General features: G+C 42.5%; 1 protein-coding gene across 2 annotated transcripts in view; it reads left to right on the plus strand.

The window, feature by feature from the left end:
• TRPS1 (transcriptional repressor GATA binding 1) overlaps positions 1-25,527 on the plus strand; it is a 307,200-nt gene that overhangs the window by 73,691 nt on the left and 207,982 nt on the right. For both annotated transcript variants that reach the window (XM_074986745.1, XM_074986746.1), the window contains exon 5: positions 10,726-11,329. In XM_074986745.1, coding sequence (XP_074842846.1) covers positions 10,726-11,329 — 604 coding nt within the window. The remainder of the gene's footprint in view (positions 1-10,725; positions 11,330-25,527) is intronic.

Raw genomic sequence — 25,527 nt, forward strand, 5'->3', positions numbered from 1 at the left:
GAGGTGACCACATCTGTAGCAATATTCAAGATGTGGATGTACCATGGATTTATATAGAGGCAATATGTTATTCTCTGTCTTATTCTGTATCCGTTTTGAATGATTCCTAGCATTCTGTTTGCCTTCTTGACTGCTGCAGCACACTGAGTGGAAGTTTTCAGAGAACTCTCCACAACGACTCCAAGATCCTTCGCTTGAGTGGTTATAGCTATATTGGTCCCCGTTATGTTGTATGCATAGGTTGGATTGTTTTTCTTGATGTGCATTATTTTACCTTTATCAACATTAAAATTCATTTGCCATTTTGTTGTCCAATCATTTAGTTTTGTGAGGTCTTTTTAAAGCTCTTCACAGTCTGCTTTGTTCTCTCTCTCTCTCTCTCTCTCTCTCTCTGGCTATGTCTACACGTGAAGCCTACATCGAAGTAGCCTATTTTGATGTGGCGACATTGAAATAGGCTATTTCGATGAATAACGTCTACACGTCCTCCAGGGCTGGCAACGTCGATGTTGAACATCGACGTTGCGCAGCATCACATCGAAATAGGCGCTGCGAGGGAACGTCTACACGCCAAAGTAGCACACATCGAAATAAGGGTGCCAGGCACAGCTGCAGACAGGGTCACAGGGCGGACTCAACAGCAAGCCGCTCCCTTAAAGGGCCCCTCCCAGACACAGTTGCACTAAACAACACAAGATCCACAGAGCCGACAACTGGTTGCAGACCCTGTGCATGCAGCATGGATCCCCAGCTGCAGCAGCAGCAGCCAGAAGCCCTGGGCTAAGGGCTGCTGCCCACGGTGACCATAAAGCCCCGCAGGGGCTGGAGAGAGAGCGTCTCTCAACCTCTCAGCTGATGGCTGCCATGGCGGACCCCGCAATTTCGAAGTTGCGGGACGCGCAACGACTACACGGTCCCTACTTCGACGTTGAACGTTGAAGTAGGGCGCTATTCCCATCCCCTCATGGGGTTAGCGGCTTCGACGTCTCGCCACCTAACGTCGGTGTTAACATCGAAATAGCGCCCAACACGTGTAGCCGTGACGGGCGCTATTTCGAAGTTAGTGCCGCTACTTTGAAGTAGCGTGCACGTGTAGACACGGCTTGTATGTATATATATTTCAAAATAGGGGCTGTGTAGACAGGGAATAGGGGCTTATTTAGAAATGAAGCTGCTGTTTAGGAATAGTATATCAGATTAGAGCCTCTGGAACAGTGCTTCCAGGGGCTCTAATCCAAAACAGACTCTATTTGCTTATTTTTGGGCTTCATTGTAGTGTAAATGCATTATTCATGAATAGCTTATTTTGGAATAATAACTCCAGAATAAGATATTCCAGAACAACTCTGTAGTGTTGACATACCCTGAGAAAGTAACAAAGGCATACTGTGGTATAGTGCTTTAATAGAACTTAAAACGGGCATCTGAACATTGCCCCACAGAGGGCCGCATTGCCAATAAGTTGTGAGCCCATAAAAAATGGAGTAGACTGCTCATCTTTGACTTGGGGCTGTAGCCTGTGGAGACTACAGTTCCCAGCATGCAATGCTTGATTTTTTTACATGACTGGGCCACAGGGATGTAGTGGCAATTAATTGGTTAATGCTTGTAAACTGCTTTGAAGATGAAGTGTGGCATCAAGTACTAGATATTATTAACAGGTCAGCTTTAAGACATGTTGTATAACTCAGTCAGTAGCACTTCGTATGCTGCTGGGGCACAGTGTGATTTTTAAATATATTAAAGGTTTTATTTTTAGCTATTATGTTCATTAGAATGGCTCTGCTACTGAGACAAAAATGTTGCAACTGGTAATTTAAATTTTTAAGAAGCATGCTTGATTAAAATGCCCAAATCAAAAGGGAAAAAAAGTAGGGAAAGACACAAAATTTTCAAAACTGAATGTCTTAAGTTAGGCACCTAAATCCAGTGGCCTAATTTAAAAAAAAAATGCTGAGTACCTAGCAACTTCTGCCAGTGTCAGTGATTTAGTCAAAGGACAAAATATGGACTTGGGTACCTAAAATTAGGCTCCTTTGTTTGAAAAGCTTGGAAGTAATGTTTTAAGCTTTTGCTTCACCACATCCTCCTGTACTTTGTAGATGTCCTATAATAGAACCACAGCTCCCTGCTCTCAACATTTTCCAATTTCAGACATATTTCACTCTTTAAAATTTGTGTTCTTCCTTTTTTTTGTTCCTTCTATAACATCACATGTCTGTAGTTTCATTCTAAGAGAGGATTTAGAACTAATATATATACTCTATTAAGTTTAAGACCTAAAATGATTATCTGTAGGATAAAAATGTTATTTTAATATCTGTTATATTTTGACCTACTATAGTGGTGTTGAATGGGAACTGAAAGATTGCCACACTTGTGGCTGGTGTTTTTCTGTATTTGCCTCTGCCCCCTCCCCGACCAGGGTCCCCCAGACCCTCCTTCTTCTAAATAAATGCCCTCCCCCAGAGCCAGGCTCCCCTGCCCCCCACCATAAATAAATGTCGGTGACTCATCAGAGCCGCTACATGCTTCTCCAATCAGGGGTGGGACATGTGCATGGGCAGGCAGCACTCGTGCAGCTCTAGGGAGAGCCACATTTAAAGGCTTCAAGAGCCACGTGTGGCTCCAGAGCTGAATCACCAAACCGCGGTGTCCCCTTTGCCAGATGTGGCAAGTGGCGAATGGTGAATGGGAACCATATTGGACACCACTGATCAAGTAGGAAGGTAGCATGTGGCTATCCCAATTGGAAAGGGAGCCATGTTATCTAGCACTTGGATAATCAGCACACTGTTAACTGGCAGTCAGAGTGGCTGCTGCAAGGCCAGGTGCCCTACTAGTGTTGGCTTCCCAGCTGGCGCCAGCTGCCATGGGGAATTCCTCCAGCATAGCGGAGCAGGCTGCCCTGCCTGGGCTGGTAGCAGCAGGGCAGGCCCCTCAGTCCTTGGGAGCAGGGCCTGCCCCGGCCACATTTGATTAAACAGCAAATTTGATTATCTGGTAATCTCTGCTCTCTAGGATGCTGGATAATCAAGCTTCTACTGTATATAAGGGTTTACAACTCCCTGTTCCACCTTCAATGACTAAATTTTAGGGAATTTAATTAATTCTATGCTTCTCTCCTCCCTTTGGCTGTGTCTACACTTGCATTCCTCTTTCAAAAGAGGAATGCAAATGAGGGAAATCAAAATGCAAATGAGGTACAGATTTACATATCTGGTGCCTCATTTGCATGCTCTTCTTTCAAAAGAGCTTTTGAAAGAAGAAAAGCAGTGTAGATATGGCTCTTTTGAAAGTAAACCCCATCTTTGAAAGAAACCTTTTTCTCTTGTTTATGAGAAGAAGGGTTCTTTCAAAGATGGGTTTACTTTTGAAAGGGCTGCTCCTACACTGTTTTTCATCTTTCAAAAGAAGAATATGCAAATGAGGTGCCAGATTTGTAAATCTGCACCTCTTTTGCATGCTTGGTTTCCCTAATTTGCATGCCTCTTTTGAAAGACACAGCCTTGGAGTCTTATAAAGTTGATCATGGCTGCACAGGTGAAGAGATACAAATATTTTACAAAAGTTGTAGACTTATTTTCTTGGAATTATTCTTGTATCTGTGAATTTTGTAGCACATATAGGGTATATCTAGCCTGCAGTTAGGCACTCTTCCACGGCTGTGGCTCAGTTAAACAGCCCCTGAACCCAAGCCGCATAAGCTAAAGCCAAGTAGCACAGGTCAACTGTAGGTTTTTAATTATGTTCTAGAGCATATAGTAGTTGATGTAAAGTTTTTATAAATGGGAGAATGGTCTGTGTGACTTCCTCATGCATAAGCAAGACTTTATATCCATAAATTGTATATACCATGATGTCATATATTCCATAATGATAGGTATTATTATTATTAGTATATCAAATAATTAGATAGTTACTCTCAGTTCTACCATTGGTAGGGAAAAATTCAGCAAAGTCTGATGCTGGCAACTTACATACTAAGAATCAGAATCGATCCCAACTATGTGTATCTTTAATTAAGCATTGTATGGGAAGAAATAGTGGTTTTTCATTTTCTGTATTTAAATTTACCACTGGCACAGACTGAATGCTGTGCTTAGAAACTGCCTGCATGGTTGAGTCTGTGAACTCCCATGGATGTGCATCTTCAATGACTATCAAGTATCACATGTTTACACTATGAATTCAGTTTTTTTCTTCATCTCTTGTACTGTACAATATCTTTTTGTCTGTTTGATTAAATATTATTTTGGTGTCATTGTCTCCAAATATTATCCATTTGCAGTTCAGGCCTTGGCAGCTTTTCATTATTAACAAAAGTATAACTTGCAAGACTAATTAGCTTTTCATGTTGTCTCCTTACAGAAATATATACTTAACACCACTCAGTTTTTCCTTCACAGGTAATTTGTAGGCTGTTCAGTTGAATTCAAAGTTAATGAAACACATTGCACTTCAGTGTAGTTGTGTCTAAACCTGCCTAAGATGTGCTCACCTATACAGATCTCCTAATTGTCCTACATTTCCTATTGTTTGCAGTCTTTGATTTGTGTTGGTTCCAAGATATTAGAATAGAAAAGGTGGCTGAGGTAATCTTTTAGCGGATCAACATCTGTTGGTGAAAGAACTGTGAACTATGAAAATTTATATCTTTCACCAACAGAATTTGGTCAAATAAAAAATATTACTCCATCTGTCTAGTCTCTCTACATTTTGTACCAATTTAACTATTATTTACTTTCTATTGTATCTCTGAAGAGTCAGGAGATATTCTTCACATTTCATTGTGAGCTTCAATTAGGCAGTGTACCCCAGAGGAGTATGTTATTGCAATCGATTAAACAATTTCTGCATGGGTATAGTCAGATAAAAATTTCACTGAGGATTTTGGGATCTTCTGATGAAGAGTTTCTTTACTGTTGAAATTAGAGTAGGTGGGGAAATAATATTTTCCCCCACAAAATAATTTTTGTTTTAATTTTTATTTGTATTTTATTGAAAGGTCAGAAATCTGGAAACCAAAATTATTTGACTTTTTGGCAGCTGATTATCCTTCAGAGTTCAGTTGCCAAAACAATGCACATTAGCCCCTGCGGTCACAGTTTCAGTCCATTTACTGGCAACCTGGGGTTGTTGGTGTTACACATAGGTTTAGGGCTTTCTTCTGCAGAGCAGCTGTCATCTGCTGCAGCTGAGGGGTCTATGTGTGTGTGCACATGTGATGAGGGGTGAAACAGGGCCTTCTGACACTTTTATCAGACCTAGAGGAACCTGGCATTGTCTCTGCCTTTTACCTGGGAAACAGCAACAGCAGCTGGCAGGAGCCCTCCTACTTTCCCAGACTTTTAATTCATTCAGTTCTGGAACTTGAACTGTGGGTATGTATTTTTTCTTGTTCACTTCGCTTTCAGGACTTGCTGCTTCTCCTTCCTTGCACTCCTCTCCCACTCAACCTCACTGTCCAGTTTGCACATCTTCCTCTTCCTTTACTCCCTCCCTTTCTTGCTCAAAAACAAAACAAAACAAAAAAACTTTTCATCCCCTCCTTCAACTCCAAGTATAACCCCCACTCCTAAAAACAAACAAAACCCCGCTTAAACTCAACTTTGTATAATGTAAATAAAATAAAAGTGATAATGTGTTTGAAAAAATTAAATAAAAAAATCTGAAACATACAGAAGCCATGGTAATAACATGACTTGCACCTGCTGTCACCCAGGCACCTTTTCTGTGTGCGTGGTACTGTTTTTTTCTAACCTTCATGTGTGGGTTTTTGTGGGTTTTTTTTACTGAAAATTCTGCAGTGCAGTCAGTGTCATTGTGCGTTAGTAAATACTTCTCATGCTAGTGACCTGAGGATGCTACTTGAATACAAATAAATAATGCTAAAATAGAATAATAAAATCGTAGAATACTAGAGCTGGAAGGGACCTTGGAAGGTTATCAAGTCTAGTTTCCTGCGCTCACAGCAGGATCAAGCAGCATCTAGCTCATCCCTGACAGATGTTTGTCTGATCTGCTCTTAATTGTCTCCAATGATGGTGATTCCACAACCTCCCTAGGCATTTTATTTCAGTGCTTAACCACTCTGACACAAAGTTTTTCTTAATGTCTAACCCAAACCTTTCTTGCTGTAATTTAAGCTCAAAGACATTGTAGAATGTAATCATTCAAACAGGGCATTGGTCAGAATATCTGACTCCTAGTGAAAAGTGTCTGGAAGTATTTTAGTGCCTACAAGAGATCATGAGCTTAGGTTGGCATTATAAAACATTTATTATAAAATGGCCTCCTAATGCCACCATATTTAGGTAAATACTGGGTTTGGGTTTGATTTGTCTCCCATGCAGCCCTGGGGGTTGGGGGATGGACCCTCCATTGAGCTGAATTGTTCAGGTACAAGACTCTAGAAGGAAGAGTGGCACTTGCTTTTTCACCAACACCATAGTCTTCCACATGTCAGTATTCTTTGGAAGGCTCTCATCCTAATACTGGTCAACCTTGATCCATTGTGCTGTGTCCAGCTCATGAAATCATGGCCTGAAATGGTACAACCACCATCTAGTGGGTACTGATAATTTTTGAAATGCTAAAACAGTTTGCCTACATAGTTTGCTATGCAAACGGCACTTCTTTTAAGCTTTCTTAATTAGTTTTTGGGACTTATGTCGCAAACCTCTATGGAATTTGTCCCATTGTGAAGTGGTTGATGTCAGTTCTGATTTAAAAACAAGCAGACAAGTCAGCCCTTCAAGTTGTGTCCTGGATTGATGCCAGAAAAAGAAGAAAAATCAGATGTGCTTATGTAGCTTTTTTGTTTTGGGCCAAAATTGCACTCTGGTCCATAATGATTAAATTATTCACATATATGTCGTTTTCAACAGTTGCTCAATTTTAGGTTGGTGGGTATGGAAACTGCAGGTTAAGATCTGTGCCAGATCCTGGCTTGTCAAGTCTGTCTATTCATATTGTGAAAGTCTTATGTATAGAACTGTCCAACTGGGATTTGAGCCTTATTTTTTTATGATGCAGAAAAGACCTTAGTCTCTAAAAACATAAAAATCTACAAGCTTTCAAAGTAGTAAAGGTACATTTAAGCAGGCTCATGCCTTTGTCCACTGTGTATTTGAGAGAGTTTGTATGTTTGTTTTTGTTCTCCTCCTAAATGGTAATATCTGCACATTTGGTGTGCAGTTTCCTCCTATCATAATTTAAAGCGTCAGGTTTTGGGTGTAGCAGGAAAATGGGATGTGCCTGGAATGGGATTGCTTCTCATCAAAACAGAAAGAATCAACCGGCAGGTGAAAGAGGCTGGCTGGGGGTGTCCTCCTCAACCCCCATCCAGGACTGTTCTTGCTCCGTGCTTCCCAACCCTCAGCACCCTTTCTGGAGGGGTGAACTCCCCGGTTCATACAGGGACATTGTTGCCTGTTCCCCTTCTTCAGGGATTGAGAGGAAATTGCACAATTGCTATATTCCTCACTCTGGCTGGGGAAAACAGGGAGCAGACAAACCTGGACCTGTCCCAGCCAGGGAACATGCACCCCTTTCCCGGCTGTGTTAGCTGGAGCTGCAGCAGCCATGGAGAGGTGTTTCTTACCTAACCTCAAGCTGCTGAGGTGAGAGAGACTGGGGTACTTCTCTCTCCCTGGAACACCCTGAATACTGAACACCTCATCTCCAGGCTCACCCAGGGCAATGATTGAAATGAAATATTTTCATTTTGTTTTCCAAAAAACAAACAAAACAACAACAACAACAACAACAAAACCAGAATTAATGGTGTTAAGGACCCAAGCAATGGGTACAATTTCTAGTTATAATATAGAGTTAAAATCCCTGGCTGGCAGCTTCTATACTGTACTTTTAATTGTTTCACTTGTATCATAATGGCAGCATACACAATCTGGATTTGAAATATTTAGCATGCACATATTAAAGCCAAGTTAGCCAGAAAAACATCAGCTGCCTGAAGGTGTGATATCTGCAGGAAGGTGCCAAGTTAGAAAAGGGGGTGAGCCATTCAAATGGCCAAGTTAAACAAAAGACACTTAGTGCTAAATTGCCTCCCAAAGGATTGATAAACTTTCAGGCAGGGAGTAAATTGGGCTTGGCCCCACTGTTGTCTTGTTTAACTTGGCTTTTTAGGTAGCTAACGCTTGTCACACTTGGCCTTTTTTGAACATATTCCACCTTTATTTGACTAGCCTTTTCCCTCCCTATACTTGCCTTTTTGTTTCTGTTAAATGTTTTTGATCAGATAGTACTCACTCACTCACTCTTGATCAGATAGTACTCTTTTTGGTTCAGAAACAAATTAAGTTACAAGAGAAATATTTATTATTATCACACTGAGAGATGGGCTCATTTCAATAAAAAGCTATTTTAGAATGAGACAGTACAGCCAGAACAGGATTTTAACCCACAGTTTTCTGTCCCACAGAAAGTCCTTTGCCATTTGGCTATATGCAGAATAATTTCCAGTTTTTTGGAAGCTAAACTAGCCCACCTATTTGTCTAAACTGAATACAAGAATACTGAAAATGATAGAGAAAATGATATTTACACAAGCACTAGAGGTCTTGGTACTTGAATACATACTCCTAACTGCACGCATGCAAAACTGAATGAAAAGCAGATTCTCTAAATAGCATGTGACTTATGTTGTCAACAACAAATATATTTTTTGAAGTTTAGCGATTCGTTTCTCCCACATTACCAGAATTAAAAAGGGATGGTTTTGGTATCATTCCACGTATATAGATAAACTGAGAGCAAAATGCTGCTCCTATTCAAGTTAATGAGAGTTTTGGCTTTTACTTCATTGGGACCAGGATTTGGTCTTGAAAGAATTAATTTTCAACAGTTGAAGTTGTCATGCCTGTAACAGATTTCCCGTGCAAGTTTCATCCTCTGTGATAGTCAGGGGCTCATTGTTTCCAACTTGGCTAGAGTCATTAAGGCTGCATCTGTACTACAGCAATCTTTTGAAAGAAGTTCTTCCAGAATATCTCTTGCAAAAAAAACTTCTTTCAAAATAGCGCATCCACACACAAAAAAGCGGATCAAAAAATCAATCTGCTCCTTTGATAAAGAGCATCCATACAGCTCCTGCTCTTTCAAAAGAAGGTGCTGGGTATCGAAAAATCCAGCACCAAGAGGACTTCTCTTAAGAGAAAAGGACCCCCAGGGCATCCACACAAGTGTTTTTTCAGAAAGAATCTTTCAGAAAAAGGCACTCTTCCTCATCTGGGAGAGGAAGAGGGCTGCCGGAAAAAAGTGCTGCATTCTGTCGATTTCAGATCAAAAGAGTGCATTTTGTGTGTAGACATCCCGTGGGTTCTTTCGGAAAAGGCCCGGCTTTATCGAAAGAACTTGCTATTGTTGGCGCTGCCTGAGTGAATAGAATATGTATGTATGAATATACCAGTAAAAGAGAAAGAATTACAGATTTATATATGTGTTGGTTAAGAGTAGGGAAGGTCTTTTACTCTGCACTGATACAGTATCTATGTGAGTGGGGAACTGATGCTGACAGGGGACTCTGGCCATTGTTTTAATAATAATAGTAATAATAATAAATGTTTTTTAGTCAGCTCATAGGAAGTATTCTGTTATTATGGGATGTACAATCAACTGGAACCATATTGTTCCAATCTAGTAATGTATACTTTGTGTGATTTACTAATATAGTCTCACCTGATAACGAAAACAGGGATGTACACTAATATTCCAACATATTCCACAACTTGTAACAGACTGTTGAAATCAGGGGTAAAAGCGACTTAAAATTTCTTACACGTACTACTGTTGTATTGCAATCTGGGTCCTTGCCAGCTCTTTAAATATCTCCGTGCTGGCTTTTGCCGCAGCTCAGCCAGCTCCTCTCAGAGGTGTGCACCAGGGTGTACCCACTTACTTTCACCTCTGATTGGAGTTCACATATATATAAAGTATGTTTCTCTGCTTTCCTAATTGAAAGCCTCTTCTATGTTTGAAAGTGCCTCTGCATTTGACAGTAGAATAAAATATAAAAGGACACAATCATCTCTCTTTGTGTTGCAGAGTAATCTTATTTCTAAACCTCATTAAGAATTTCCATAGAGAGCAAAAAAGAATTGTTTCTTGTTTGAAGAACTCTTATCCTTTGAAGTATATTTAGGCTTAGCCCTCCTCCAAAGTCTTCTGTATTGACTAAATGGTTATAAAATTGATGACAGGCAAAGGGATTTTTTTACACAGTTAAACAGGAACTCTTTAATACAGCAGTACATTATACAAAGTGGCTTTTAATTAGGTGTCAGAAAGAAGTATGTCCCCTTTTAAGTGTTTCATTTTGCGTTGGAAAATGTCACAATGGAATAGATAGGAGGTGAAAAGTGTATTGATTCAATTAAAAATAAAAGTCATACAAAATCTTCAGCGAAAATCATGTGGAGTTCAGAAAGACTGAGTCTGAATATGGTTGATAACAAAGTCAACAAACCAGTTGTTCTGGTGTTTAGCAACTGAATTTATTTATTTTTCCCACCCAGCACACAGCAGAAATGAAGTCACATTCTTTATTTAGAGTTAAATGTGCCAGATAATTTCTCTTCAGATTCTGGATTTTGGAAGTATTCTGCTTCATACCATAGGTATTTTGTGAGAAAAATGCACTTACAGGGAAAGGCTTGGTGAGAGTATTCTGATACTAAAATGGTGTTCATTTTCTTCCAGGAGAGTACATAACTGCTACAAATGCCGTCAGTGCAGCTTTACAGCTGTTGACACTCAGTCACTACTAGAGCACTTCAACACTGTGCATTGTCAAGAGATGGACATCAGTACAGCCAACGGGGAAGACAGTCATGGCATGTCTGCTATCAAGGAAGAGCCCAAAATTGACCTAAAAGTCTACAGTCTGATCAATCCAGACCCCAAAACGGGGGAGCCCATTTCTGAGAGCATAGTGAAGAAGGAAAAGTTAGAAGATAAGGAAGTGCTCAAGGAGAAGGGTTGGACTGACAGTTCCAGTGATGATCTTCGCAGTGTGACCTGGAGAGGAGCAGACATTTTGAGGGGAAGCCCATCATATACACAAACAAACTTAGGTCTCCTGACTCCAGTGTCTGTGGGCCAAGAGCAGCCAAAGCATTTAAGGGATAGTCCCAACGTCGAAGCTGCCCATCTTGCAAGGCCTATCTATGGCTTGGCTGTTGAGACAAAGGGATTCCTGCAGGGGGTGCCAGCAGGAGGTGGAGAGAAATCTGGACCACTGACTCATCAGTATCCTGCATCAGGTGATAACAAATCAAAGGATGAATCCCAGTCCTTGTTACGGGTAGGAAACTTTCCTTTTTTAACACTGACTGCGTGAATATTGTGCTTTTAACTACTCATTTCTCTAGTTTTGGACAGGTGATTTATTTTCAAGGGCACATTATTAAAATTATTTTAAAGGATTCAAACTTTTAGAGCTAAATTGGCATGTAATAGTTCCCAAGCATTTGTATAAAAATATACCACATGCAGTAGGAAGCAATCTTTGTTTATCTTTGATATTGTTTATCTTTGATATTGATAAGTTTATCTTTGATATTGGCTATGACTGAATTTTGGTTAATCATTCCTGCTGATTATGCGGGAATCGGATACATTTGGTGAAGAAAGGTTTAGAAATCCAGAAGGCTGCACATCTGTTATATTAACATGTCTAATCACCTCTTAAATTTTCAACTGGGGTGACAGTGCATAGTGAAGTGAGATATCATAGTATTAAAAGCTTAAAATGTGAAATTTGAGTCAAATATTAATAAAGAAATGTAATTGCGGGGATAGTCGAATCATGCAAATTACATTTTAACTCTGACCTTTGTGTGGTTGGAGTGTGGAAGAAGAATAAAAAAGGAGCTGAAACAAATAAAGAGAAAATTTGCATCTTACTTTACATTCTTCTCTTATGCTATCCTCAAAACAAAACCAAATTAGTTCTTTCTGTGCATGTAGAATACCTGTGAGTACAAAGGGGTTCCCCTCACTTTTTCACTGTTATGTACTTTGCCCTGCAAAGAAAGTCTGAGTTTCAGATGCTCACTAATTCTGAGGAGGAGGGTAGAGGGGAAATAATTGTGTTTCTCTCTGAGTCAGCGCTGGGTTTTCACTAGATGCCATTTCCCATCTAAACTCTTAGAAAGTTGCTATGGTTGCTTTCAGTTTGCATACAAAGGTGATTTTGAGATTCAGCTGGTGTTAAGAATGGAAATAATGATTAGCTGTTTTCCTTTATTCTCTCTTTAAGGACATTTAGAATCATAAATCCCATACAATGTGAGTGTCAATATGTCAGAAGATTAAAGAGAAAGCAAGTATACTTTTCAGCAGTCTCTTATACGATGTATAAAAAAATCTTCTTGTGCTGTTTGTAAATCAGTAGTGTCTAAAACTTGACCACTGTTCTAAATCTCAAAATAATTTATTTATAATTTAAAGGCTTCATGCATCTGAATGGAACCAAAGTGTAGTGTGCTGTTTAGAGCCATGAAATGTCACTGATGTCATCTCTCAGCTTAATCATTTGAATGACATGGAAGGCTTTTGTTGGCAGGTCTGGTTTGGGACAGTTTTGTGTGAGAGCTTAATCTTCAGTACATGAGTTTCTTTTCTCCTCTGTTTATCAATATTTTAAAAAATTGACTAAAATTGAAATTTATTCTGGCAGAAGGAGCCAATTATATACCATTTGAGCTCTATTTAGTGGGGATTTACCCTGCTGTCCTTGGGGACCACTTTTCCCTTGGGGATATAGCCAGTTGAGGCTAAATTTTGTTTATTTTTTTGCACAGGCTAAATCTCATTGCTTATTTTGTAAAAAATGTTAAGAAATCTGGTAACATGCCATATTAGCACCACTGGCTGGGGCCAGAAACCACTTCAGTTTCTCTATTTACTTTTTTTTTTTTAAAAGCCACCGAATAAGGCAGATAAGGGAAGATTATGCTGACCAATTGTTATGGTTGTTTCAACAAAGAATTAAAATATAAATATATATTTAAACATTCTTCATGTTTTTGCCAGAGATGCTGAATTCCTGCGTTTCTCTTTGACTTTTAAAATCATTGTCCTCTGAACACGTAGTTTGCTTAGTTAGGTGCATAAATATGGATTCAGTTATCTTTAGGTATCCACTTTTGACATTTTTATTTTGCAGCCCGATTTCTGCTTTGTAAAATAATTATGGAAAAAGTTTCGGCTTTGTCTGCACTAAATAGATAAACTGTGTTGGCATCTTTCAGGGAAGAATTACCTTTAAACACAGTTCTGGCCTAATGTTAGTTGAACTCCAGTGGCCAGAAAACCTAACTGAATATCTGTCTTTTAATCCCCATTTTGTCTTCTTTTTTTCATTCACATGTCCATGTTTCTACTTTGAGGATTGTAGAGAAAGGCTAAGACTGTCATCTTTTCAGTTAGATACTATCAAAAGACATACCTATGTTTCATAATTATGGAGGAAAGAAGAAAATAGTAAGATTTTAGCTTGCATTTTGGGATTTCAGGGGCAAATGGAACCGGAGGGTTTAATGTTAACTCAGATTCACAGTTAAATTGGATCAATGTAAAAGTAACCTTCAAATTCATTTTGTGAGTTTTGGGGGCAAATGGAATGGGGAGGTTTAATGTTAATTCAGATTCAGAGTTGAATGGGACCAGTGTAAAGGAACTCTCAAAATCCTGATTCAGTTCCCTGTGTGTAGAGTTGTGGGGTGAAATCCTGGCTCTACTAAAGTCAAAAACAACACACGGACTTCTATAGGACTAGAATTTCATCCAAAGGCATCTTTGCCACTGAGATTGTTATCCAAACTAAAGAGTTCTTTAGATGCATTCGGCAGTCTCCTCTTCATTTCCAAAAAAATATAAAGTGTTTTCTACTCAGCACTCGTTGTATCCAGTGAATTAAAATAAAGCATTTGCACATCCTAATTGATTGTCCTCTTAGGAAAAAAAGAAAATGTATGTCTGTAATATGGAGCAGTGTTTTCGATACTACAAGCTGACATGCCTCAACCCATGCTTCCAGCTAGTACAAGTCTCTAAAGTTGTATCACTCATTTGAATTTCAAGTATTATGAGCGATAGCCACTTCTGACAAAAAAGCAAAATGTACACTACTGTATTATGTTGCTTACATGATAGAGACTGGCTTTCAGGTTTGTAAATACTCAGTTTGAACAAAACAAAGTTTTAATGAACAAATCAAAATCACTGAATATGTAACACTATCAAAGGGGAATAATGACCTGTGTCTGATTGTACAGTGTTCAGTGTACTCTTTGGAAACACAGTGCCATAATTTTTTAATCACAGCTGATGATGGGATGCTTATAGGTAACACTGACATTTAATAGCATTTGTTAGAGAATCAGGTAATGTGGGAGGTACAGTATTTATCCAACAGCAGTGAAACAATCAGAAGATAACACTAACACGTTTTCTAAATGTTGGTTTTATATTGTATCTGTTATGTTCAATACGTGATTACAGTGGCAAAATTGTAAAAATTGACTGGAAATAGGTGAAAAAGTTTATGCTATAATTAGTCAACATAATAGTCTTATAAGTACAGTATATTTGCAAGCTTTGATAGAAGGCATTGCACAAGCTTTTTAGCCCTTCATTTTTTTTGTAACCTGCCTATGTGCTGCACTCATGCTACCTCTGCTCCCCCACTGTGTCATTCAGTAGATTCTTCATGGGAGAAAGCTGGATGGGATTTCATTTATTTTCAGTTGTTAAAACATCACATTAATTACATTCGTTCAGGAGACCGAGGTATTACAATTATGGTAGCTTGTACCATGACCATGCAAGCATGTACAGATATTGGGAACTCCTGCCACACAAAAAATTAACAAGAGTTCTTCTTCGAGTGTCCCCGTGGGTGCTCCACAATAGGTGTCGGGCTTGCCTGGCGCCGCAGATCGGATCTTCCAAGCAGTTTCTGCCGGACCGCGCATGCGCCGGCGCGCGCCGCTCCCTTGCGCGCTCCTGGCCATGTGCGCGATCCGGTCCCCGCCAGTTCCTCTTAACCGCCGTCGGCTGCAGACGGAATCCGAACTAGGCTAAGGCCAAGTAGCGTATTCAATGACTTTAACTGTTTTTCTTTAAAGTTTTTCAAGTACTTAGGCTACTGCAAGTTAGCCGGTTGTTATTTTTGCAAAAAAAAAAAACAAAACAAAACAAAACAAAAGCAACAAACAAACTACAAGCGGGACAGCTTCAATCCAGTCCCAGTAACAAGCGCCGGAGGCCAGGAGCATAGAGCCATCAGCCCTCCTGCTGCGGCAGGCCATCGGAAGGGGAAAACAGCACAGAGAAGGTGCTAAGTACCCGTTTAACAACTGAAAGACTCACCAACAATGTCCTCTTCAGGATTTAAAAAATGTGAGTCCTGCCGAGAGGCGATGCCAGCGTCCGATGGGCACAGTCTATGCATAAGGTGCCTTGGGGAGTCCCATGTTGCACAGAAATGCTCCTTCTGTGCTAAATTAACAGCCAGAGCAAGGAGAGACAGGGAGATGCGGCTTAAAATGCTGCTTTTTGATAAGGCCCTCCAGCCAGACGTGTTGGAGCGGCTGCAGCAGGAGGGACCCTCCGGGGCCCATAAAAGGAAAGCTGCCTCCCTCACCCCATCAGCGCAAAAACGGAGGAAAGCCTCCCCAGCCCGATCCCTGCCGGCAGCAACAGCGAGCGGGACGGGAGGAGCGAGCAGCCCCCAGCCGCAGCAACAGCTGATCGGCGGCGGCACGGAGAGCCACGTGGAAGCGGCTCAGCCTCCGATAATCAGCCAGCCGCCCCGCACCGCAGGCAGGGCGGCGGCTAAACAAGCGCCGGTACCGGCGGCACCGCAGGCAGTGGCACCGACCCCCGGGGAACCGGCGGTACAGAGCGCGCAGGCACGCAGCCTGCAGGCACCGAAGGACACCGCACGTGCGGCACCGCCTTCGAGCGTGCCTAGCACGGTGCGGACGGGGCCGGGATCCCCTGTGCGTCAGGGGGCGGAGTTACCTCCTCCAGGGAGGGGGAAGGCTGCACACAAGAGGAGGCATTGCAGCCCCTCTCCGGACAGGGCTGTGGAGTTGCTTTCTCACAGCCCTCTGCTTATGTTGCAGACTCCAACCAGAAGGCAGGGGTCCCCCCTAGCCTACCCGGAGCCCCCTTCTCCATTTTTGCAACCAGCCTCACCCTGGCTGGGACCACCTTCACCCTTCCTGGGGTTTGAACCGCTGGACTATTATGCAAAATCGCTCTCTCCAGTGTCTCGACGATCTCCCTCCCCCAGACGCAGAGGGTATGCACCAAGGGAGTGGTCTAGGTCACCTTCCCAAGAACAGTGCCTATACTGCCATGGTCGCCCCTACCACGCAGGGCATAGATACCATTGGCAATGTACTAGGGAAAGATCCCCACAGACGATCTCGTACCCCCGAGGGCAATTGCGACCGGGGACAGAGACTCAAGCATCTCAGGGGGGACTGGTTATGGAACCCCAAGATTTTCCCTCGCAAACCTCTAGCGAGAGGGTGTACCATCACCAGCAGGAACCGGAAGGTTCCAGAGAGACGTACCCCAGCGGTTCCTCGCTCTCCTCCCCGGACGAGGCTACGGCCCCGGGGGACGTCCATCCTCCGGACGATCTCAAACAGTTTCAAGAGCTGTTTAAGAGGGTGGCCTTCACGCAAGGCATCCAGACAGCAGAGGTGCAAGAGAAACACCATAAGCGCCTCAAAAATTTGAGACCTCCGGCCTCCTCCAGAGTAGCAATACCGCTTGATGAAGCGATCTTAGAGTCCGCCACTACGATATGGCAGACCCTGCGACTATTCCGCCTGTCCAAAAGAGAGCGGATAAGAAATACTTCGTGCCGGCGAAGGGCATGGAGTTCCTGTTCAGCCACCCACAGCCAAATTCCTTGGTGGTGGAGTCCTCGCAACAAAGATCAAAGACATCTCAATTCAGGACGGGGGGACAGACAAAGATGCCAAGAAGCTAGAGCTGTTCGGCAGAAAGGTTTACTCCTCCTCCACTTAACGTTGCGAATGGCAAATTACGCAGCGCACTTAGCAAACCATAATTTCGACAACCACACTAGGTTAACCTCCCTCATGGACTCGCTTCCAGAGGACAAAAAGCCGGTGCTCAAGGCCATAGTGCAAGAAGGCTACGCGGCCTCGAGGACGGGAGTTCAGATCGCCCTGGACGTTGCGGACACAGCAGCACATTCCACAGCAACGGCAGTGGTGATGCGAAGGGAGTCCTGGCTCCAGACTTCAGGTATACCGAGGGATCTGCAGGCGAAGATAGTTGACCTTCCCTTCGACTCGCAGAAGCTGTTTGCTGAATCAACTGACTCGGTCCTTCATTCCAGTAAAGATTCAAGAGCCACACTCAGGACCCTGGGGATTTACACCCCTCCATACACAAAGAAAAGGTACTACCCTCAACAAAGACGGTACCAGTACCAGCAACAGCGCCCCCAGTACCACAGGGGTTACGAGCAAGGGCGATATCAACAGCACCAGCAGTACAGAACTCCCAGGCGACGTTCACAACAGAGCTGTGCGTCCTCGGGGCGGGGCCAAAGGCCACAAGTTTGACATACAGATCCAGGGCTGCGCCATCACTACCATCGCACAAGGTCATCCGAAGCGACTATTCCACCATCGCCTCCGACCATTCTACGACCAGTGGCAAAGGATCACCACAGACAAATGGGTGCTGGAGATCATAGCCACGGGGTACGCCATCCCCTTCCAGTCGCTCCCACCGTCTCGACCCCCACCCAAGCCCCACCTCCAGGAGGCCTCCCATGTAGCGAGGCTCAGGCAGGAGGTGGACCATCTCATGCTCATAGGGGCAGTGGAAAGAGTGCCGGAGCAACTGCAAGGGAAAGGGTTCTACTCCAGGTACTTCCTCATGGAGAAATAGACAGGAGGCTGGAGGCCCATCTTAGACCTTCGCGGCCTCAACAGGTACCTGCGCAAGCAACGTTTTCGGATGACCACAATCGCCTCCATCCTTACAGCACTGGACGATGGAGACTGGTTCGCAGCCCACGATTTACAAGACGCGTACTTCCACATAACTATCCATCCGGCTCACCGGCGATTCTTCCGGTTCATGGTAGGCAACGAACACTTCCAATACAAGGTCCTACCGTTTGGCCTCTCCTCGGCCCCCAGAGTCTTCACCAAGACCTTGGCAGTGGTGTCAGCCTACCTGCACAGACAGGGGGTATTTATTTTCCCGTATCTGGACGACTGCCTACTCAAAGGGGCCTCGAAGGGGGAGGTTCTGCGCATGATACGCGTCACAGCAAACACGTTCTCTTCACTCGGCCTGGTTATCAATCTGGCAAAATCAAAAATAGACCACACACAGGACATAGAGTTCATAGGGGCTCGCATAAACTCGGTTACAGCGAGAGTATATCTACCAGAGGCTCGCTTTCGGGCCATCGGTTCCCTCGTGCAGGTCATCACCTTCAGCCCTACGGTGCAGGTCTTGACGTGCTTGCAGCTGCTGGGCCACATGGCGGCGGCGACATTCGTAGTACAGAACGCCAGGTTACACATGCGCACCATGCAGCACTGGCTGGCGAGTGTATACAAACCGGCAGTACACACCGTTCACAGGGTGGTGTCACCCACAGCCGGGGTGCGCAAATCCCTACAATGGTGGGTAAACCCCAGGAACCTGCTAACAGGGGTACCCTTCCACCAGCCGCAAATATTGGTTTTTCTCACTACAGATGCCTCCCTCATAGGGTGGGGAGCGCACATGGGCGAAGAGGTGACTCAAGGACTGTGGTCACCCACGGAACAGTCACTACACATAAATATACTGGAGCTCAGAGCAGTGTTCAACGCCTGCAGACACTTTCGAGACCACATACAAGGCAAAGTCGTCGGGATCAGTACAGACAATACCTCCACCATGTTTTATATAAACAGGCAAGGAGGAGCTCGATCCCGTGCCTTATGCGCGGAAGCAATCCGCTTATGGAACTGGTGCATCGCCAACAATATAATCTTGAAAGCCTCATACTTGCTGGGTGCGCACAACGTGAAGGCAGACCAGCTGAGCAGGCGTTTCGCACTCACGCACGAGTGGCAGATCCGTCCCGATCTGCTACGGCCGATTTTCCACGCATGGGGTTTTCCCCAAATAGACCTGTTTGCCACTCAGCACAACAAGAAGTGCCCACGATTCTGCTCCAGGGCAGGACTGGGATGGGGGTCCCTGGGGGACGCGTTCGCGATCCCGTGGAGGGGCCCCCTGCTTTATGCGTTTCCTCCCACAGTGTTGATCCACAAAGTCTTGCAGAAAGCCAGGAGGGAAAAGGCCCGGATGATCCTGATAGTCCCAACGTGGGATCGACAACAATGGTTCCCCCTACTCCTGCGCATGTCGGACCGTCCACCGATGCCTCTTCCGGTGGCGCCGGATCTGCTCACGCAAGCCCAGGGGTCCATAGTGCACCCGCACCCCCAAAGCCAGCGACTGCAAGCGTGGTTAATCCATGGCTCAGCTCCCTAGAGAGCACATGCACAGTGGAAGTACAGCAAGTCCTAGAAAGTAGCAGGAGGACTTCCACCAGGAAGACCTACAAGCAAAAATGGACTCGCTTCACGGCTTGGTGTTCTACCATACAGCTGGCCCCCCTTTTGGTGCCTATACCTACAATACTAGAGTATTTACTGGACCTCAAGAGAGGAGGACTCTCGCTATCCTTGGTGAAGGTCCACCTTGCCGCCATCTCGGCGTTCAGACATGAGGAGGAAGGGCACACGGTGTTCGCCCACCCTATGGTTACCAGGTTCCTCAAAGGGTTGGTAAACCTATACCCTCCTCGGAAACCGATTCCACCTTCGTGGAACTTGGACGTGGTGCTTACCACGCTAATGGGACCACCGTTAGAGCCCTTGGCCACGGTTCCCCTCCGCCTCCTTACAATAAAGACGACCTTTCTTCTTGCAATTACGTCAGCTTGTAGGGTGAGCGAGCTCGCGGCAGTCATGGCAACGCCACCCTGCACTGTTTTTTCCAAGGAGGCGGTAACCATACGGCTGCATCCAGCCTTTGTTCCCAAAATTTCTTCCGAGTTTCACATTAACGAACCTATTGTTCTACCCTCGTTTTATCCAAAGCCTCATAACTCCAACGAAGAGGCGCGCCTACACCTCCTGGACGTGAGGAGGGCGCTAGCCTTCTACGTAGACAGGACCAAGTCCTTCCGGAAAACGGATAGACTCCTAGTCTCCCTCGCTCCCAAATCGAAAGGAGAAGGTCTCTCCTCTCAGAGAATCTCAAAGCACATTGTATCCTGCATAAAAATGTGCTACGAGCTCAAAAAGACTCCTTTATCGGCCACTCCCAGGGCTCATTCCACTAGGGCGGTGGCGGCATCAACAGCCTTTTTCAAGGGCGTTGCGTTAAAAGACATTTGCAGAGCGGCGACCTGTTCATCCTACGACACCTTCGCCAAACATTACGCCCTTCACAGGGTATTCCAAGAGGATACCCGTCTCTCTGCAGCGGTCCTCTCGGGGACAAGCTGCACATAATCCGATTACCCACCTCCTATCTTGGGTTACTGCTGGGTAGTCACCTATTGTGGAGCACCCACGGGGACACTCGAAGAAGAAAGAAAAGTTACTCACCGTAGTAACGGTGGTTCTTCGAGATGTGTCCCCGTGGGTGCTCCACTACCCGCCCATCCTCCCCGCTTCGGATCTCTGTTAGTGTTTTGCAGGGGCACCCGAGGCGGTTGGTCGAGGAACTGGCGGGGACCGGATCACGCACATGGCCAGGAGCGCGCAAGGGAGCGGCGCGCGCCGGCGCATGCGCAGTCCGGCAGAAACTGCTTGGAAGATCCGATCTGCGGCGCCGGGCGAGCCCGACACCTATTGTGGAGCACCCACGGGGACACATCTCGAAGAACCACCGTTACTACGGTGAGTAACTTCTCTTTTTCAAATTAGAGTTTTCAGGCTGTTCAGGTGTGAGTGAGTCTTTTCTCAGGGACTGGCTACAATTCTCTGAGTAGCTTTAATTTTAATTTTTTTTAATTCAAAAATTGCCAGTAACTATTTCCAGTAAATCTGTATGTTTTGTAAATGGAAACACCGGAAAAAAAATCCATCGGCGTGGAGCAGTGTAGCTGTTAATGTCCCTCTTTCTTAGACTGTGTAGTTTAAAGATTTGTTGATATCAGAGAAGTCTATTAAGATGCAGCAACGTTCCGTTTGGTGAGGCACCGCACTGGCAGCCAGGAGACGATCAGCGAAGCAGCAGAGTTTAGTGCTTCGGCAGCTCGGATTCTGGACAGCAGGAACTCTTTCCTAAACTGATTTTAAACCAAGTGTCCTCTTTTATTTTGTTCTGATGCTGCAGTATTATTATGTTTTCTACAATGTAGATGCACAGAGGTGAAGCCTGGGCCTGGGGATTTGCACACAGATGTGTTTAGCACACAACCGTTTATGTGCGCTGTGCGATATGCGACTGTTGTTACACACGCACAACTCTTTCATAGGTACGCACAAGATGACTGACCAAGATGAGTTCTAACATTGTATATATCTGAAAGTATAATATACATTGTGGACTATTTTCAGTACTTTCATGTAAAATGTTGGTAAAAGAGAGAGAGTGTCAATGGATCAAATTGTACCAAATAGGGATCTTGGACTGCAATATTATATCCTTGACTAAAATTATATTGAAATTTGCTAGAGACTTTTGAGACCTAATCCTGTGACAAGCTGAACTTTCTCAACTTTTCCATGGCACTGAGAGCACTCAGTAACACCTGATCTTAGCCAGATACTACAAGAAAGCATTATATTTCAAGGTAGATTCAACTAACCTCAAGAATAATTGGTTATTGTTTAGCTTGTGATATCTGCATGTTAGATGTAGCATACATGGTGTTGTACATAACTCCACAGTGCTGCTTATTATTTTTTTTTTTTTTAGTTTCAAATTTCTGCTGAACCAATCGTGGATTCCACTCCTCCTTTTCTTTTTAACTGGCCGTAGAGCAGGCTGATTTTTTTTTCCGAAGTTTGAAAGAAAAAAGATGGAATTTTCATTTTGTTATGACTTGAAAAGTAATAATGCAGTAAATGTCAGACATACTTTTCCCCACAGTGAATCACAGGACAGTTTATCCTGTATTGTCAATTAATGATCCTTCTTTAATTGTGAGGGAGCCTTTCAAAGGGTAAGTGCTTGACAGACTCCAAAACTCAATGGAATTTCCTTGCTCCCCTTTGTGCTTTTGAAAATATTCCCCTCATGTGCATAAACATCAGATTGTTGGCTCTGGAATGATAGCATATCTCAGAAACAAATTCTGCTTCCTCTAACGTCAGTTTGCTGCTGACTTTAACAAGAGGAGCAGACCATGCATGTGAGACTATGCAAAAAGCCTGCTTAAAAATCTTGGTAAAATTAGCAGATTTATATGAATAGTGGAGAATACAATGCAATGGGCACTTCTTTAAAGCAGGAGTATTTTTATGCTGATCTGTAGAATTAATTTTCTGAAGAATATAATTGTAAAATTTTTTATTGCAGTTGGCAGATTTCTTGAATAGCGTATCCTTGATGCCACTGCCTTAAAAAGTAGCCCTTTAAAGAAGAAACAACTAAAATAGTTTCTCTTTAGCTGCATTTAATTTTTTCCCATTTCCTCTGCCTCCGTTAGGGATCTTTCAGGAAGTATTTATAGTCAAGGCCATTCATTGCCATACGGGTCCTCTAATTAACTCAGGGAAACTCAGCAGGCACTATGTCTTACTAATGCACATTGCTATGTTAGGTCAAAGAAATGCTAAGCTCTTTCAGTTTCCTTAGAAGCACCTGTTTCTACAATTCAGAGATTGAGGTGGTGGGGGGTTAATTTTTAAGTATAAATAGAACGTGGATAATTTAAATGATTGTCTGACAGAATAAATATAGGACTTGATTAGACACAGTTTTGAAATCTTGATTTCCTGCACAAACCTGAGAATGGTAAAATTCCCTTGTTGGTGAATGGGTTACAAGTGAAGTTAAACTAACTTTGTACTAGCTTTATAAAGATTTGAAATTGCTTAGAAACGAACATGTTTTTGGCTCCTTTTAGTAACTACTGGAACAAAACCACAAGAAAATTGAATGTTTTGCATTACTCATCAAGACACAGTGATCAAATAGACTAAAAAATAACTTTTAAAAAAATGTTAACCTGCCCAGTTAAGTAGCTGTTTCTGGTTTGTGAGGACTGAATTTGAGCATAGTTGGGTGGGGATGGGTTATCGTATGGAAACATGTCCCCACCTTATGGATATATAACCATGCATTTCTGGGGCTGCGGGTGGGGAATGAGTAGAAATGCATTAGACAGTAAAATCATTATTTGGGAGTGGCATGGTAATAATATAGTGGGTGGATGTTTGCGTCAAAAATGCTGAGGAAAAGGTGAATCAGTCTGCAGAACAAAGAGAAAGAAACATTACACAGTGTACAGTGCTGCTTACTAAAAGCCTCTGGCTTTTTAGTAAGCAACACTATGTGCAGAAGTTGCTAGGATCAATAACAAAATGATTCTAGCCCATCAAACCAGATTTTCAACTTAAAATGAGCTGCCTCATTTGGTGTGTGGAGTCAATAACGAAGACAGAAACCAGCCTACATTCCATAATGAAACAAATGGCTGATATGGATTGAAATTCAAAATAATATAATTAATTGAACATTTATATTCCCATAATTAGTTCAGCTGTCAGAACTGTTGCCTTATTCTCAGTGCTTTGGTAGTTAGCTCTCCAACATCATTTTTTTCAGTAAGAAGCCAAAAATATTACTCAGACTGGGTTATAAAACACTACTGGTTGAATTGCAGTCTCATTATTTGAACATGTAAGAAAGACTATGTGTTAATATAATATAGATTTTAAGGTGAATATGATTTTATGGTAATTGTATAAGTTTATAAAATCCATACATAGATATTAGACTGGAAGGAAGTATGATAAATAGTGGTTTACTTATATGTCTCTGACTACTTACTGATAAGTTTTCTGATTAGGTGACCATCTTTTCTAAAATGTTTAGGTATTGGTAAGCTCATTTGAGTCTTGGGGAGCAGGTCACTGGCGAGTATAATTCTTAGGGCTCCATTGACTTCAGTGGAGTATTGACAAATTTCACCCTCTGGGGATCTGCTCCTGTTCTCTTTTTAGTTGTTGTTGTTTTTTTTTTTTTTAATTAACAAAGGACCCAATCCTGGGAACCTTACTTCTGAGAGCAGTACTATTGCTGTCAATAGGACTAATCATATGAGCAAAGATCATTTGCAAAAAAATAGGGTTTCAGGAATAGACCTGAAGTCGAAGCAGTATCTGTTATGCAGGCTCCAAATGTATTACTGAGTTTTTACTTTTAGCTCTTGTTACTCTTTTATAGTATTAGTTCTAACTATATCCAAATTATTGTTTTCAATAAAATACTGACATTACCAAATAAATACAGCTGTGATCATTGCACACATTAGTAAAACTAAGTGTAATGTAAATTAGTAAAACTAAGTGTAATGTAAACTAGCTAATTCTCAGATTTTTAAGTTTAGAAGTGAGAAGTTTTCACTCTTCAGGCTAATTTTTATCAACAGTTAAACTTAGCAGAAGTTTTGAGCAGTAAAATAAACACATTGTAACTTATTTTAGGCGCATTAATGCTTAGCATTAGATTATACATTTCTAGTGAAATGAAAACTTGAATTGTACATGCAAACTAAGGGCTAAATTCTGCCAAATTCAATTCAAGAGAAACAATACACTTACATCTGAGGGCAGAATTTATCGCTAATTTGTGGATTTTCAATGGAAAATTAAATTTCATAGATGAATGCAGGCAAAGATTGTACATAATTTTGGTTTTGCCTGAAGTAGAATGCTGTTGAATGGTGAAACGTGGCATGAAGATACATCTAACATATGGAAGTACAGAGTTATATTGTGCATTGAATTTCAGATATGCTTTGTACATGAATCTTTGATAATTAAACGACAGACTAAATACACATTTTAGAGGAGGGATATAGTGATAGGATGCAAATTAGTGCTTAATCTAGTGGACTGAAAAAGGATAGCCATAATTTTAATTAATTTTGAGCAACCCAGACATTGCACATTTCTGAATGAGTTCCAGAGCAGTAAAGGTTTAAAACAAGATTTGTAAATAAACAAAGCAAACTCATATTTTTCAGATTTCTCCAGTTAAAAAATGCCCACTGTGGGGAACAGTTTTGATGTGTGTGCAAATATGTGTAGAAATAGAATTATATCTATATCAGATAATAGAAGATTTATCTGGTATTGCTTAGGTCCTTAACTCAATTTATTTTTGTTCTTTTTTTGGAAAATAAAATGAAAATATGCGTGCATCATTTAAATCATTCTGCTGCAGTGGTGGTGTGGTTGAGGGTTT

Source organism: Carettochelys insculpta, chromosome 2, assembly GCF_033958435.1.
Source record: "Carettochelys insculpta isolate YL-2023 chromosome 2, ASM3395843v1, whole genome shotgun sequence".
Taxonomy (NCBI): domain Eukaryota; kingdom Metazoa; phylum Chordata; order Testudines; family Carettochelyidae; genus Carettochelys; species Carettochelys insculpta.